The sequence below is a fragment of the Chroicocephalus ridibundus genome, chromosome 5 (genome assembly GCF_963924245.1).
Source record: "Chroicocephalus ridibundus chromosome 5, bChrRid1.1, whole genome shotgun sequence".
Lineage (NCBI taxonomy): Eukaryota > Metazoa > Chordata > Aves > Charadriiformes > Laridae > Chroicocephalus > Chroicocephalus ridibundus.
The window spans coordinates 19,381,447-19,396,860 of NC_086288.1; the positions used below are offsets into that span (position 1 = coordinate 19,381,447).

Genomic DNA, 15,414 nt, shown 5'->3' on the forward strand with positions numbered 1-15,414 from the left:
GCGAGGCAGCAGAGAAATTATTTCTTTTAAGACTTGGCTTCTTTTTCTGGCCCCTAAGGAGGAATGTGGTCCAGTGGTTACCAGCATCACAACCAAACACAGACTTCTCTGAAAGCCTGGGTGACTAAACGGATGCTATTTAAGAGCTCTGGTACAGTTACAATTAGACCTCTGCTTCTCCACAAGTATCTAATATGACCACAAGCAACATCTCAATCATGTCATTTGCAAACAGGGGTGAGAGCTCCTTGCTTGCCTTCTGACTGTGATACTGTGCCACAACAACCATAACACAGAGAATTAACATTCCCTCAAGAGAGTAACACGCATGCTTTTTTGGATACTTTTGCCCTTTTCTTTACCACAAAGGACAGTGGGGGAGCTTCCGAATTCTCACCTCTTCCCTCTCCCCGAGCCCAAAGTCTAGTTTTGTGCTTCACAAACAAAAGGCATCATGGAAGACACGACTGCAGTTAACACACAGACAGCAGTATGTTGTCCAGACTACCCAAAACACAGAGAAGATGTTTGCAGAATTTTGTGATAAGCTGATTAAATTTGCTGGGCAGATATATTTTCCAGGGCCAAATCTAGGTGAATCCTCCCAGGGAAAGCAATTCTCCTGTTTGGATCATCACCAGTGCTCCAAAGATGAAGAGCCTGGAGTTTTTCAGAGTCTTGATTTAATCTTGACAAATTATTCCCTTTGTTAGTTGCTGGATTTTATTTTTTTTTTAATTCTCATAATCATCTACAACATTGCAATGAAAACTTAAAGAAACAGGTCAGCCCAAAACAAAGAGCAAGCCCAGAATATTTCCTTAGAGGTACCTATAGGTTTTGATACCTGAGCAGTCAAAGAATGAGAGAGAACTGAGGCTTTGGGGTTTCTTCCCTGTTTTACTTACACATACACACAAGTGCTTTTTTTTTCCCCCCCCCCTTGCTTTTTTTTGGGCTTGGCTCACATCACTCAGGGAAAAGGTACAGCTACATCAGCAGAAAATCTCCTCCTCTCAGAGTATGTTGCCGCTCCACCAGAGCCTCCTGCCAGCTTTGCTAGAGAAACACAGCTCTTGGGGACATTCAGCTACACCAGCATGGTCACAACTGTACAACTATCACCAAATTACTTCTATTTCTGTTAATTCAAGTCTGTGTGTAATTTGCATTACCTTGCACAAAAGTGCAACAATTGAATTTCTTTTCGATTCAGGGCCCACACATACAACATTGCTATTGCTAGTCTTCTGCCAGCTGACATTTCTCTAGGAAGCATATCTTGTATGGAGATTAAAGAAAAAGCAGGAAACAAGGGTATCTTAAAAGGAAATTCTCCACATTTTTTTTTCCTCTCAGATTGTAAAACAGGAGGAAGATGATTTCAGGATTAAACACACGATATCTTTGGGGTGTCATTTACAGACCAAATGAAAACTGAAGTGAAACTGAGAGCACGAAGACAGGAGACTTTTTTTCACAGTATTTTCATCAGAGATTTTAACTGTCAAATATGTAAAGCTACAGCTAGTAGCTCCAATTTGAAGGAGAAAAAACTATCCTCCTGGCTATTGGTTTACTTTTTCTGTGCCTTTTGGAATGCAAGAAACCACTTCATGCATCCTAGAGAGCAGTTGTGTGCCTACATCATGTGGTAAAAACCAATTAAAAGGCAAAGACCCAGTGGTACGGCCCAGTCTAAACAGTGTCACGTCAGACAACAGCAATATTCTCGTTCTAATAACCCTTACACAACTTATTTTCTGTCTTTTATATCTCATACTTCTCTTTCTTTGCTTTCTCCTGCCACCTACATTTGAATACACCCTACTGTCCCACTGCCTCATTGGCGTAATACAACGTTTCCGTAGACGTTAAGTGCAGTACTTCAAACCACAGCCATCACGGCAACACCATCTTCCCACTGAAAGAAAAGAAAACAATTTCTGTTTTCTTCCAATTGCTCTTTCCCCTTGACTTGCCTTCTCAGTTCCTTGTATCTTTTCCCATTGCCACATGACAGGGACTTACTTTTAGAGCATCTGTTTCGATGGGATGGCTGTTCCGATAGGATTCTCACTGCTGCCGCATGACTGCATGGAGAATTGCGGGCAGCCACTGCACAATGGCAAAAACCCTACCCATGCTCCATTCAGCAAGAAACTGAAGGAGAGTAGGAAGCAACGGGTATGGAGGGTATCACTTGCTCTCAGGGCAAGCAGCATTTGCAGTAACTGCAGACAAGTTAAAATTAAATAAGGTGTAACCTTTCCATGCTACATGACTATTAGTCAGAAGTTAGCGCTAGAGAGACGGACACCAGTCCTTCTCAAGCCTAGTGCAAGTGGCCACTACGAGCATGGTTTGCCAGTAGCCTTGAGTGTATTTTGCCTTTCTTCAAGCAAGAAAAATTGCAGGGATTATGCCCAGAGTGCTCACGCTCTTGAGTCTTACTTTCAAAAACCAGAACAGGCCCATACAGATCCTTAAGAACTTCATCTTCCTTGTCATTCATGACACAAAAGCTGTGCTGCATTTCTCTGGCAATCCAGGGTGGCAGAATTGAACTAAAACATGTTTTTCTGATCAAAAAATATCTTTCAGTCTTTACCATTTACATAGACTGGGCCATCCTGGAAGAGGCAAAATGTCCTTTATCTACCATTGCAGAAGACAGCCTTAACAGCTCTTACAGATCATCATGTATTTTTGCTGAAGAGATTTAGAGCATTCAGGGGACCAGAGGAAATCAGGTCCTTTATCAGACTCTTTAGGTCGAAGAAGTGGGTGTTCTTCACCTGTTCCAAGCACACTGCTACAGCTCAAAGGGTTGGAGGAGGAGAGAGAGGGGCACAAAACAGAAGAGGATGAAGGGACCACAGCAGCTGACAGCACTAGAGCCTTGTCTCTGAGAAGAGACCTGGTTTGCCATTGCTAGGCATAGAATCATAGAATGGTTTGGATTGGAAGGGACCTTAATGATCATCTAGTTCCACGCCCTGCCATAGGCACAGACACCTCCCACTAGACCAGGCTGCTCAAAGCCCCATCCAGCCTGGCCTTGAACACCTCCAGGGATGGAGCATCCACAACTTCTCTGGGCAACCCATTCCAGTGCCTCACCACCCCCACAGTAAAGAATTTCTTCCTAACGTCTAATCTAAATTTCCCCTCTTTCAGTGCATGTCACTTAGTCCCAGACCAAAAGTCATCTTGTTAAATGCCACCACGTTACGTGGGACATAGTATACCCCCTGCGTCTTCGGTTTGGGCAAGGTGCAAAGCAGATGATTGGAAGTGTAGCCCAAATTCCCTGGTAGGCGTGTAGTCTGGCTTTGATCCCCTGAGCTGTTCTGGTGGAGAGGAGTCACCCTCACTGCATTTTCCTCCATACCCCAGCAGCTGTACGCCACTAATGCCCGTCTGAGTTCAGATGGTGCAAACAGTACGACAAATAAACAATAAATGTAAACATTATCAGAGGACTTTCAACCCTTTAACAGAAGTTAAATATTTTCTATTAATTTCAAAGTTATTGTAAAAAAAAGACCCTATTGCCTTTATCTCTGATCTTTTTTCTCCTTCTCTAAAGCCTCAAAATAAATTTCAGAAATAACCAGATGGTCAGTAAGCAGTACAAAATGGCTTTTGATAATAAAACCTAATTAGTTCTGACCGATCTCCAATGTGTATTATCAGCTTTGGCCATCATAAGAACTCTGCAGTTCCACAACCACAAGAGACAAAACTTGGACACAAAGTCTGGTGAAAACCCTTACTCGCTGGGCTCCGAGTTTTTTTGACTTATTTTTTGCAACTGACTTTAAATGTGACTGATAGATATACAAGGAAATTAGTACTTGCTTTAATAGGTCAAGTTTATTCTGAAGCTTTTACTTCCTTTTAAGACAGACACATTCGGCAGATTCACTTTTCTGTACGACAGTATTTCAGGCTTAGTGGCTTACTTGCTGAAACTACAGTTTTCCCTTTATGCCTTTTTAGACCCAATTCAAGCCAGAATAACAAAAAGTAAAGAAACAAAACAAATGCATAGCTGTCATTTAAAAACATATATTCTTAAAAAGCTTTAGGGGTATCATTTATGAAACACAAAGAGATTTCCTTCTTTAGCAGTGTTCCAACACATTACTCTTTCGTGCTTGCTCCAAGACATGAATATACTTGCCTAAAATGTCAGTGAGGTATTTATACAAAGGCAACTCTTCAGAAACCTATTATTGTGAATACAAAACAGGAAGTACAGTAATACCACCAGTATATGTTAAATAATGCTTAGTATAAACTGTGCTCTTCAATTAATAAGCAGTGTTAACCCCTTTAGGGGGAAGCGATATGTGAAGTGTGAACTGAAATACTGACTCATGATAAACCCTTGGAGTATTTTTCCCACAAGGTTTTTTGTTTCATTGGCTTGTTTTGGTTCTTTTTCCCCACCCCTCCTAATAGACAGAACACAACAGAGGACAGAATTTGCAATATAAATGAGAAAATGAGGAGAAAAAAAAATAATGAGGAAAAGCCAAGGTTGAAGTTTGATGACGTGTTGTAAAGTGAAAAAAAGAAAAACATGAAAACACAGTAAAATAATAGTACAATAAATACTTAATGATACTTTGCACTCTGCAATTCCTTTTGGTTCTCGTGCTTTCACTAAGCCTTGTAACAACTATGTCATATGGAAGGTGCATCTTTAGGAGACTACTCCATCAACTATTCAAGTACAGCTGTACTGGTGTACAAGTGTCACAACTATTTAGAACAGGATGTAAATAAAAATAGCATATTCTGAATATTCTTAGCTGCTATTCTACAAAACAGCATGATCAAAGTAAAAGTTAAAAATTAACCAAAAAAATGCTGTTTTATAAGCATTAACCATCGTGAATTAGAGAAACATTCTTTTTTGTAAAAAAAAAAAAAAAAAAAAAAAAAAAAACGACGCAAAAAATGATTAATCAAAACCACGTTACCCCATAGTGAGACAGACACTCCAGGCATAAAAGCAAAGCTCTTTCCTCACACATGTTGAATAGGAAAATATTTTTAAATAGACAAATTTCTAGAATACGAGTGAGACAACCCAATCACCAGTTTATTCTTTTCAAAACATCCACAGCTGCAGTCAAAAAAATTCAAGAGCTTCCCAAGTACAAAGACCTGAAACAAAAACCACATGCAATTCCAGATGGGCAAAAATCAAAGCTCCTCTTTTCTAAGGTCTGACAAACCTATATCTATTTACAAATGTGTAAGGACATCTCTTCTGACATAACTCAAGTCACACAGTCTGTCTCTCTTCTTTCTGCTACAGGCGCAGTATTTTGAAATCTTCATGCAAGCTAACAGATTGAACTTTGGTTTGACTGCCATCTGCTGATCCCATGCTTTGGGAACATGAAGACTCATTTAAAAACACACGCACAAAGCTTTCCAAACATTCAGAGTTTTTTCTTCCAGTTCTTGGTAACAAGGAAATTAGAGAATTTATGATAACAGGTATTTATGTTTAAAGAAAATTATTTAAGACCAAACTTCCTGGTATTTAGCATCCTTTAGCTAATTACCAAATAAACAAACAGAAAATACAATAAATCTGTGTGCATGAATAACACGACAATTGAAAGAAAAGCATGTAATACATAGGACCATTGCGATAGTAAGAAATAGAGAATCAGGTATCACAGCTACTCCTTAAAGAAAAGAGAAACATAGCTGAAGCAACTATTAAAAAAACAAGGAAAATATAAAATAGTAATAGACTACTTTTATACTACTCTGCAAGGGAGAATACCACAACAATCCATTTTGCCATGAAAATATTTGATATTTTGTAGTCTTTGTTTCATCATATTCCAATGAACACGCACACACACACACAAAAGAGACCAAATTCACTTTCAGGACCCTCACATTTTGCTGTTTTCTTTCCTCAAGATGGCTTATGCTTTGTGAAGGGCTGAATGTGTTGCTGATGTTGAAACAACGGAATCAAGATGTGAATACAATCAAACCTACCAGCATCTTTGGAAGTGACCATACCATGGATGAGGACAGGACTTTAAGTGATTTATTCTCCTGTTCCACATAGGAATAGCTGTCCTGGTAAAAACAACTTTAGCTTGTTTAAGTGTCTACAATAGGTGACCGGGCAGCCTGTGTACGTGCAAAAAGTTATCATCTCAGGGCACCAGGACCATCTGGCTGAGAGAATACTTGGTTTATTTTCATTCTCTCCCTCATCTTTGATGAGGTGGGAGAGCTCTTATATACCACTTTCCTTCTTCTCAAGTTGTTCCTTCAGCAAAGCTGTAGTTCTTTCATTCTTTCATTATATGGGAAAAGAAAAAAAATTAAGTGATTATATTTATCCATGCAGACAATGTTAAAACCCAAAGGGTTCAGAACTGCCAAAACAATGACTGTTTCAGTCCAGTTTGTATCCATGGTGTATTTCTGTCTAATCAGATACTATCTTTAGTCGCCTTTTTCTAGTTCCTGAAACTCCAATTCTGCAAACATTCAAAAACATGCTTAGCTTTAAAGTAAAGCTTATGCATAAATGATTCCAGTGTTGGAAACAAATGTAATCTTTGGCTTATGGGAAAAGAAAACAGTTATAAAGGCTTGAGTGTGGACTGAAGGAGTTCCAGCAAACCTACTCAAGTTCCAGGTTAAGATCTTTTGTATCAGTATTTTTATGAGAATAAGATCCACATGAATAAAAAGCAAAACCCATGGAAATCTCACCACAAAAAAAAAAAAAACAAAACACAGGCTGCCATTTGAATAATGAGTTTGGATTTTTCTACAAGCCCAGAACTTCAGGTAGCACGCCAGGTACACAAATTCTGGCGATTCTGAATCAAACCACAACTTTTATTCTCTTAGAACAGTACTAATTAAAATCATTTATTTTAAAATATATTCAGTGTCTCAGAAAGTTAATGGTTCCAATTAATATTTTTCCTTTTCCAAGAACTTACATTATTTGTGTTCTGTCACAGCATTGCTGGCAGATCACGTCAAAATATGCCTTTGTTGTGGAAATGTGTCTGCTTAAACAGCTTCTTTATTTGTGATGTGGCATCTTCTGTGAAACATACTCTATTTTCACATGCAAAACAAAGACAGAACAGATGCCTATTCTCTACAAAACTTGTAAATGATCTTGTATAAATCCTGCAAATGACACAGAACCTCCAGTGGTGGCTTCTTTCCTTTTCTTGTTATGTCTGCTAGAAATAAAATTCCCCAAAAAGAGGAAACGTAAGACTTCCCCTTCAGTCGTAATTCTGAAATCTCTTCAGACACAGTGGGGTTGCATAGTCATAGCAGAGGGAAGAATTTTGTCCTCTGTGAATGTTAATCAGCAATTTTCCCAAGAAGTGGAGACGGAACAAAACCTAATGCCTCAATTATAGCAGAAATTACAGCTATTTTACTTTGTTTCCATCACTGCTACAAGCATTCCTGGTCAGGATGCACAAAGGATATAGAGATGTTCAATAAGAAGGCGTCATTCTTCTACAAGCACTACACTAGTTATAATTGCAGCGAGGAGCACAACCTATTTCCACTTCACACTGATTCTTTGCACTCCTCCATCCCTTGACAACACTTTTTCTGGAGAGCAGGCCGACAGTTGAAGCGATCTCATAATTCTACATTCCGATAGCAAAATGCACACACAAGCAAGACAAAAAGAACCGCTAGTTATTTTCCAAACAAAAGCGCATTGTCACACACCAGTAATGCTGAACCTAGCTAAGACGTACCTTTCATTTAAGAAATGTTTATCTTTATTTCTGTTGCACAGAACCAAACCGTTATTTAAGAGTGATATCCTCTGTAGCCAATGTTTCTGGGTGAATAATAAGGTTTGCACTCTGCCGTGGGAAATGCATTGTTTCTAAGTACAGGCAGGGAAGCTCAGAGGAGCACAAGGAATAAGAATCAATGGGGAAATCTAGGATGAAGGCAGTTACGTTTCCTCACACCCACTCAAATGTCATCATTAGTGCATGAAGACAACACAGAAGCTCAGATATCAGATCAAAATGGTACTTAAGCACTAGAACAGTTATTTAAAGACTTTAACACACTTCAGTATTAAATGCATGAAAAAATGGTGCTCCAATTTTATGGAAAAAAAACCATAAAAAGATAATTTTATAAGCTAGAACAGAGTACTTACATTCCTTAATAAAACTGAAATAAATGGCCATTTTATAAGTGCAGGAACATGTTCCAAGGTGTGTGTTTGCCAATTACACACACCTCATATGCTGACTGATGAACACACACACACCCTGGCGTGTGTTCTTGCTTACATATCTCACGTGCCTCCCTGTTAAGTAATGGAATAAGACTTGCCTTGCAAACTGGCTAATGCTGCCTCTTCTTGCTCGGTGACTTCTGCAGAAAATATTCACTGCTAAGAAAAACAACTTCTGAAACAGAGTTAAGCTATTTGCAATCTTAAGTACACTCTGTCTGCAAGACCCAGCTCTGTGATAAACTCCATTTTCTGTATCACTGTCAGGCGTGTGTTTTTCCCCAGACTGGGTTGGCATTCAGCATTTTTCTGTGTGCACTGCTGCCTAATGTAAAGACATGGTCCTCCTTACAGATTGCTTTTTCCATACCAGTCACTTACTCTCAATGACTGCCTGTTTCACTGTTTTCTTCTCTTTATAAAAAGATGGGCATGCTCATGCTCTCCAGACAATGACAAGGTACACTGTGGTATGGAGATGACCTTCTTTTACAATGATTTTTCTCTTTAAAATTTTTTTTTAACTTTTTTTTTTACTTCTACTTGCTTATTTTGAATCAATGCTGACTAGTGTACAATAGCTCTAACAGAGAAGCATGCTTTGTACAAAACAATAGATTTCTCAGCCTGCTGGAAGCCAACCTGTGATTTTATTTTATTTTTTTTCTGGATACCAACACCAGGACCTCGCCTATCATGGTCATTTCTGACAAGACATAGCAGAACCAGTGCCATGCTTATTGTTCTTATCCCTTTCCTTTTCAGACCCAGCGTACAACAGTGCAAAGGAATTCAAATTCTCTTAAGCTCATTATATTCTGTGATGCTCTATCTCTCCTTCCTCTGTTTTCAATAAGAGGCCAACTGTGCTTGTCAGGATCTGTCTGTAGATAACTGCATGTACTGGCAGGGTATAGGCCTTTCCTATGTTACCTCTCTATTGCGACACAATACAGACCCCTTCATCTCATCTGTTTTTCCTGTATAAAATTTGCATCTCCTTTATGAGGTCTAATACCAAAGAAATGATGTAATACAGGAGCCATAATTTTTGATTATATAGTTATTCAAAGCAACAAGGATGAAGACTGAGGGTAAAGTCCAAGACTTTCCAGAGACTTAGCAACTGGATAATATTCAATGTAAGTAAATGCAAAGGAACGAACACAGGAAATTCAATCTTTCCTTCATATACAAATGGATGGGCTTGGAGACGAATCATTACCACTTCTAGTTTTAATAGAGTGTGATGAAAGCTTTAGCACAGTTCTTGGCAGCGGTCAAAAAAAGCAAATCAAACGTTAAAAAGTCACAACTGCTAATAAAAGAGTAAAGACCAAAACAGAAAGCATCATTATGCACACATACAAATCCACGTTGCATCCATACCTTAGATACTGTATGCAGTTCTGTCCCCTTTCTCTCAGAAAGGATATAAGCAAGGATGATCAAAGGCATAAACCCTTTCCTGTTTAAGGAATAGCTGACTCTCCTTTCATTCCACCATAGGTCCACCTTGTTCATGTACTCCAGTTATTTGGAAGTTGATTTTATTATTTTTTTTTAAAGAAATGATTACACAGCACCACAGCAAGGTAGAAGGGTGTGCACCTGGGAAAGGTAAAGTTTCAGGTTTGCACATCAGTTGTTTTGAGAACCAGCTGCTTTGCCAGAAACAGAGCACAGAGACACATGGAATGGCAGCACAAAGGCATGATTTGACATGAAAAGCATCATTTCTATTTATTTCTTGAGAGAATGTGAAAAATTATCATCAGCTCTATTCAGAAACAGGTTTCAAAATGCCCATAAAGTTGTTTTGGTTTTTGACTTGCCATGAAATATGAATAAGAAAGCCATAGTGATGTTTCACTTTTTCCTCTTCCATCTGAGAAGTGATGGCTACTTCATTTGCCTTCTCTTCTCTTAGCCATGTTTTAGAAGGTACTACTGCATGTGACACAGAAGTGTATTCACACACAGGCCATAATGTATAAGCCAGCAATGGCTGCAGCCCAGTGTTTCAACAGGTTTATTACCTTTATTTACCTTCATATTCCATTAGCAATCTGTGTCTTCACCTGCGAAAAAAGTCTAGTGGCATTTATACAAGTTCTGACATCCTTTTCTATCATCCTGCCAACCCAGTTCCAAAATCAGTTTCCAAAACAAAACTCCCTGTACAGGAAAAAACAAAGCAGATATGGGGGGGAGGGGAGAAACATAGGGGGATAGGGATGGAAACAATTTGTTATAGAGTTACATCTACTGAGGTGAGGTTCCAGGGGAAAGATACCAGCAGCAGCATAACTTGAAAGTGTATAATTAATTTCATAATAGATTTTTCTATTTTCTAAAATCTGTTTTCATAACAGGCTTTTTTTATGTTGGAATGATAACTTTGAGGGAGGCTATCAATGGGAAAATGGAACACACATCCTATTTGAAGCAGTGGTTAGCAAAACCAAAGAAGCTCATTTTTAAGTAAGAATTGTCGGTATCACGTGATCACCAAAACAGAAGGACAGTTCCCAAAAATCACCTTTTTCAGCACCTGACAGGGAACAGTAACTCAAGAAGATACTGTAGGCGGCAATAAGAATATTGTTATAAAGTGTGTACTAAGCACAATTAAGAGAGGACTTTTTCAAAATCTTTTCTGTACATCTGGTATATGCTGCTGTGTAGCAGAAAGCTTACTTTGCCATGGAGGGAATACAGTAATATTTAAAACAAAGAAAGAAGTAACTACACCCTGTTTAATTAAATTTCTCAGCTAAGTAAGAACGTGTAACAGACATAACCCCTCCAAAAGAGCAGTCACTTCGGATTTCCAGAAGAACTGCTGAGTCCTACCAGTCATTGCCTGGCACCACTCAATCAAAATACTCATTTGCCTTTCAGACCCTTCTCTCTCAATCAGCTTCAAATACCTTGGAGTCTACACCTTCTTCTAGGTTATCCCAAAAATCTAGCCAACTGTCATGATTCTGAGCCAACTCTTACAGTTGTATACACATCAAATCACACAGAGCTTCAAACAAGCTTTTGTTATTAAATTACATTAGCATACGCAACCCTGAGGTACTCCAGTGACCTAAATAGTCATCCCGCAAGTTTCCACTCTTCATAAGAGATGTTAACGTCTCATTTGGACTAGCTTTGCTCTCCTGCATGTATGCATAACAATCCTTCCACATACCTTATTAAAACGATGTATTATGAATCAATGACCCCCAGATTGTTCCCTTTTCTCTTTTGCTACATTATTATAGTATTGCCTTCATTTAGCTTAATGTTAAGAAGCTTCTAGATCTTATAGAAAGAACCTGTTTTTCATGAACAAACCTATTATCCTTCATTGTTATATGTACTGCACATTAATGGTATTTCTACTTATCCCTAAGCAGTATGTATGTCATGCGTGCAAGACATGCAGCTTTCATCACTGGTGGAGCAAATAAAATGTAAAGCTGGATCTCTTTCAACACACACCCCAAAAAAATCAACTAGTGGAAATTCTGCCTATGATGTCCTATTTTTCTTTCTCCCCACAGAGATTTCACAAACAAAAAAAAGTTTTTAATCAACCGAATGGACTAATGATAGCATCTAATATCCACAATAATAACCTTAAACAAAAGATTACTAATATCCTTACTGAGAAACAAGTACGTATCAGCTAATCCCTAAATTCAACAGTCCTTTACTAATGTAGAGAGCCTGATCACATTCCAACTTGTTCATTATAAAGCTCTGAGGTTCAGAGGTTTTCTAAAACTAAAACTGAAAAGGTCACCACCTTGAAGTGTACAAGCAAACACTGAAACTGTGCCTTGGCCACCTCATCCTCCCGAGCTGCCCTCCGTTATGATCAATACTAACCAGTGATATGTACAATACTGGACTTTCTACTTCACCATGACTTCCATTTTTAATGAAACAGCTTCCACCCTATTAGGGGAGAGATAAGTATCAACACTTAATATAGAAGTCACTCAACATTTTACATTATAAGATAATGCATTTAGGAGCTTATGCTATTCTGAGATTTGACCTTGTCCATTCCAAGCTGGCTGGCTGCCTTCAACTGATTTGTTTGGTAATGTTCCAGTCAAAACATCTCAGCTGTTGCATGAGAAGGAGACCAGGAAAAGTGTCGCTTTATTTACAATTTTTAAGAATTAATAAAAATAAAATTATTTTACCCTAACCTTTGGAGGAAGGTCTTGAGACCTGACCGCATTAGAAGGACTTGAAACATCTCAATTTGAAAAAGCTTTGTGATGTCTTGACGTTCTTCAGATAAGTTTTCCAAGTTTTGACCACTCAAAGACTGATCATGCCAGGGCTCCCTTAAGTCTGCAGGCCATGCTGGATCGAGGCTCCCAAAATGACAGCAGGAAAAAGACTTCTCTTACTGGAGTCAATTGAATTTAGTCAAGCAGGAGAAGAGGACACCAGAACTGACTCCACAAGAAAGAAAAGGCTGATATGAGGAGTGAACACACTGAAAACCAAGAATCTGGACACTGGGGCAAAACTGATGCTCATTAAGAAAGGACTCTAGATGTGGAAGCCTGGGAGGAAAAGGAGGATTAGGGAATCCTAGCTGGGCAGGAACGCATCCAATAAGAAGCACAAGCACAGGGGAAAAAAGTTGACGTTAATTGAGCAAAAAGACAAGCAGCAAGAATCATACTGAGATTAGATGAATAGTTTGCTGAAGATCATCAAGTCAGTAGACATAAGAAATACAGACCAAGAATTTACTGCAGAGAGAGAAGGCAAATTGAATATGGAGGAACACCAAGGAAAGAATATGAGGTATGCTTACGGAGAATTAGAATAGATGTTACCACTGAAAAAGTAACTTATCTACCCATTCTTATGTTGTCTATCAGAAAATATCCCGGATAACAAGTGAAAGTCCCATTCTTGCATAGTAGACCCCACAAAGAACAGCAAAGGAGTTCAATATTGTTGCAAATTTTCCACCTGTTTCAAGCAAACAAGTCTTCTATGGCAGATCTAGAGGGCCCTGTACTGCTGATAACCACAAAGATTTCCATATGACACCACATGATGGAATCTGAATACTCCCCCCAGAAACTAGTAATTGTTCATCTGATTTTAAACAGTGTAAATCAAAGGCCTCAAAAGTAAGGAAATGTGAGTATTAAGGTAATTAAAGTAGAGGCGATCATAATGACTTGGAAAAATTATTTTTCTAAATTAATGCAATTTAATTAAGCATGCACAATGAATACCACTTTAATTAATGTAAATAAAGACTGCATTAGGATGCACATGCACAAAGAAGAATGAATTAAAATTGTACACTCAATCTTACCTATGGCAGTTCTTAACTCATGGGTGCTCAACAAACACAACATTTCTACAATGCTATTTTAATATAGTATACACAAAACCCTACATACATACTGTGCATTTTGCATCCACAAAGAGGAAAGCTGGGCAGAAGACCAACTGCAAAGCGAGCCCTAAATGTGTCCATGGCTACAGCCCAAGTACCATAATTGCAGCCATTCCTCTAGCTTCTGTAGCTCACAGTACTACACTAACATCCTTCTCAGCGTCACTCCCATAAATATTTAAAAAACAAGACTTTTTGGAATTTGGAATCTCTTCCTTAACTGTTATCATGACCCTAAAGAAGCTTATTAAATATAATAAGACTCATGCCATTCAACACACTGACCGTGAAATATGCCTTGCTCCACTTTGCTTATCTGCCATAAAGCTCAGTATCCCTAATTACAAGCCACCAAGGCCCTGACAGCTCCTGAGGATGCTCCCACGGGAACCGAGCCAAGCCACGCATCTCTGGAGAGCCACTCAGCTGTACCCCTCCCCTGCACAACACAAACACTGACACAAAGCGGGAAGAGTGAATTGAAAGGATTTAGAAGGAAGAGGTTATCATCATGTAGACTATTCTCAAGTAAGAAGTGAAAACCTGTACCTTTATAAGCACACGCACAAATTTTAGCAGTTAAAACTTGCTGTACAGGTGCATGAAATTCAGTCATAAAATTAGTGTTACTTCTCTAAAGTTTCTTGCTTTGTCACTAAACCCACATGAAGAATAAAGTTGACCTAACCCAACACTTAGGAACTTATACCCAGTCTACATGTACTGCTCAAATGCATCTCATTCTTAGAGGCATGATTCATTTTTTAACCCCATATATCCCCATGTTATCTTACAAATACAGTGCCATTTCCATGTTACTGTTTAAAAAACCAAAACAATAACAAAAGACCAAAAAACCCCACCTGGTATCACAGTTACACTCATTGAACTGAGGGATGGTATTTACACAACAAACATGAATCTGAGAGCCTTTCAAATTTCCCACTTTGTTGATAATCTGGAGGCTTTCTAACATGCTGTGTTCCTCATCTGGACTATGTGAGGTATGAATAAGAACAAACTTTGGTCTTGGCCTTTACTTTCCCATCTTTGTACTTTTCCAAATGAAATAAATACGCTTTGATACCTTCAAGTAAGTTTTCTAGCATGTGTTGCAGAGAAAGTATGAAAGTATTAGCCATGCTAAAATACATGACTGAGTCGATGTAAGGAATGCTTTCCGTTACAAAGAATAAGAGCAGGCATATTTACTTTTCCGTTCTATTTGAAGTAAAACTATTATATTTTTGCATACATTGTTTGGATGTATGTTTTCACAGGCAAAATACAGCCAACTTATCCTGGCCCTATAGTATATCTGTTAAAGGAGAAAATATGCAGCCCAGCAAGTTTTCCCTCCAACCCTTCTTTTCAGGCAAGTAATAAATCTTGAGTGAAAAAGTCACTGTGCTCTTCAGCTGTCACCACTAAGATTTTGTTTTTTAAAACCGTAGCAGCCTTAAGGCTGATTTACTGCTCAGCCCTGCACACTCTGACAATCGAATAGTTGGAAACAAAAATCACTTTTGCACACCTGGAAATATTTTATTTGCTGTACTCATGAGAAAACAAAGTTTTCATCGGTGAGGAAGGAGGCGGGGGAAGGGAGAGAGAGAGAGATTCAGGTGAATCTTAAACCCTAGTTCTTGACTTAAAGAGAAACTTCATACACACGTAC

The 15,414-nt window shown here is 38.6% G+C and overlaps 1 protein-coding gene across 3 annotated transcripts in view; it reads right to left on the reverse strand.

Annotated features, from left to right (window-relative positions):
- The window catches only part of AFG2A (AFG2 AAA ATPase homolog A), a 196,867-nt gene that overhangs the window by 113,725 nt on the left and 67,728 nt on the right, over nt 1-15,414 (reverse strand). Inside the window, exon 15 of one of the 3 annotated variants that reach the window (XM_063335305.1) lies at nt 9,789-9,910. The exons of the other annotated variants lie outside the window; for them this stretch is intronic. Within the exon in view, the coding sequence (XP_063191375.1) occupies nt 9,875-9,910 (36 nt within the window). The 3' untranslated portion in view covers nt 9,789-9,874. Of the gene's footprint in view, nt 1-9,788; nt 9,911-15,414 lie in introns of those variants that run through there. 3 annotated transcript variants of the gene reach the window in all.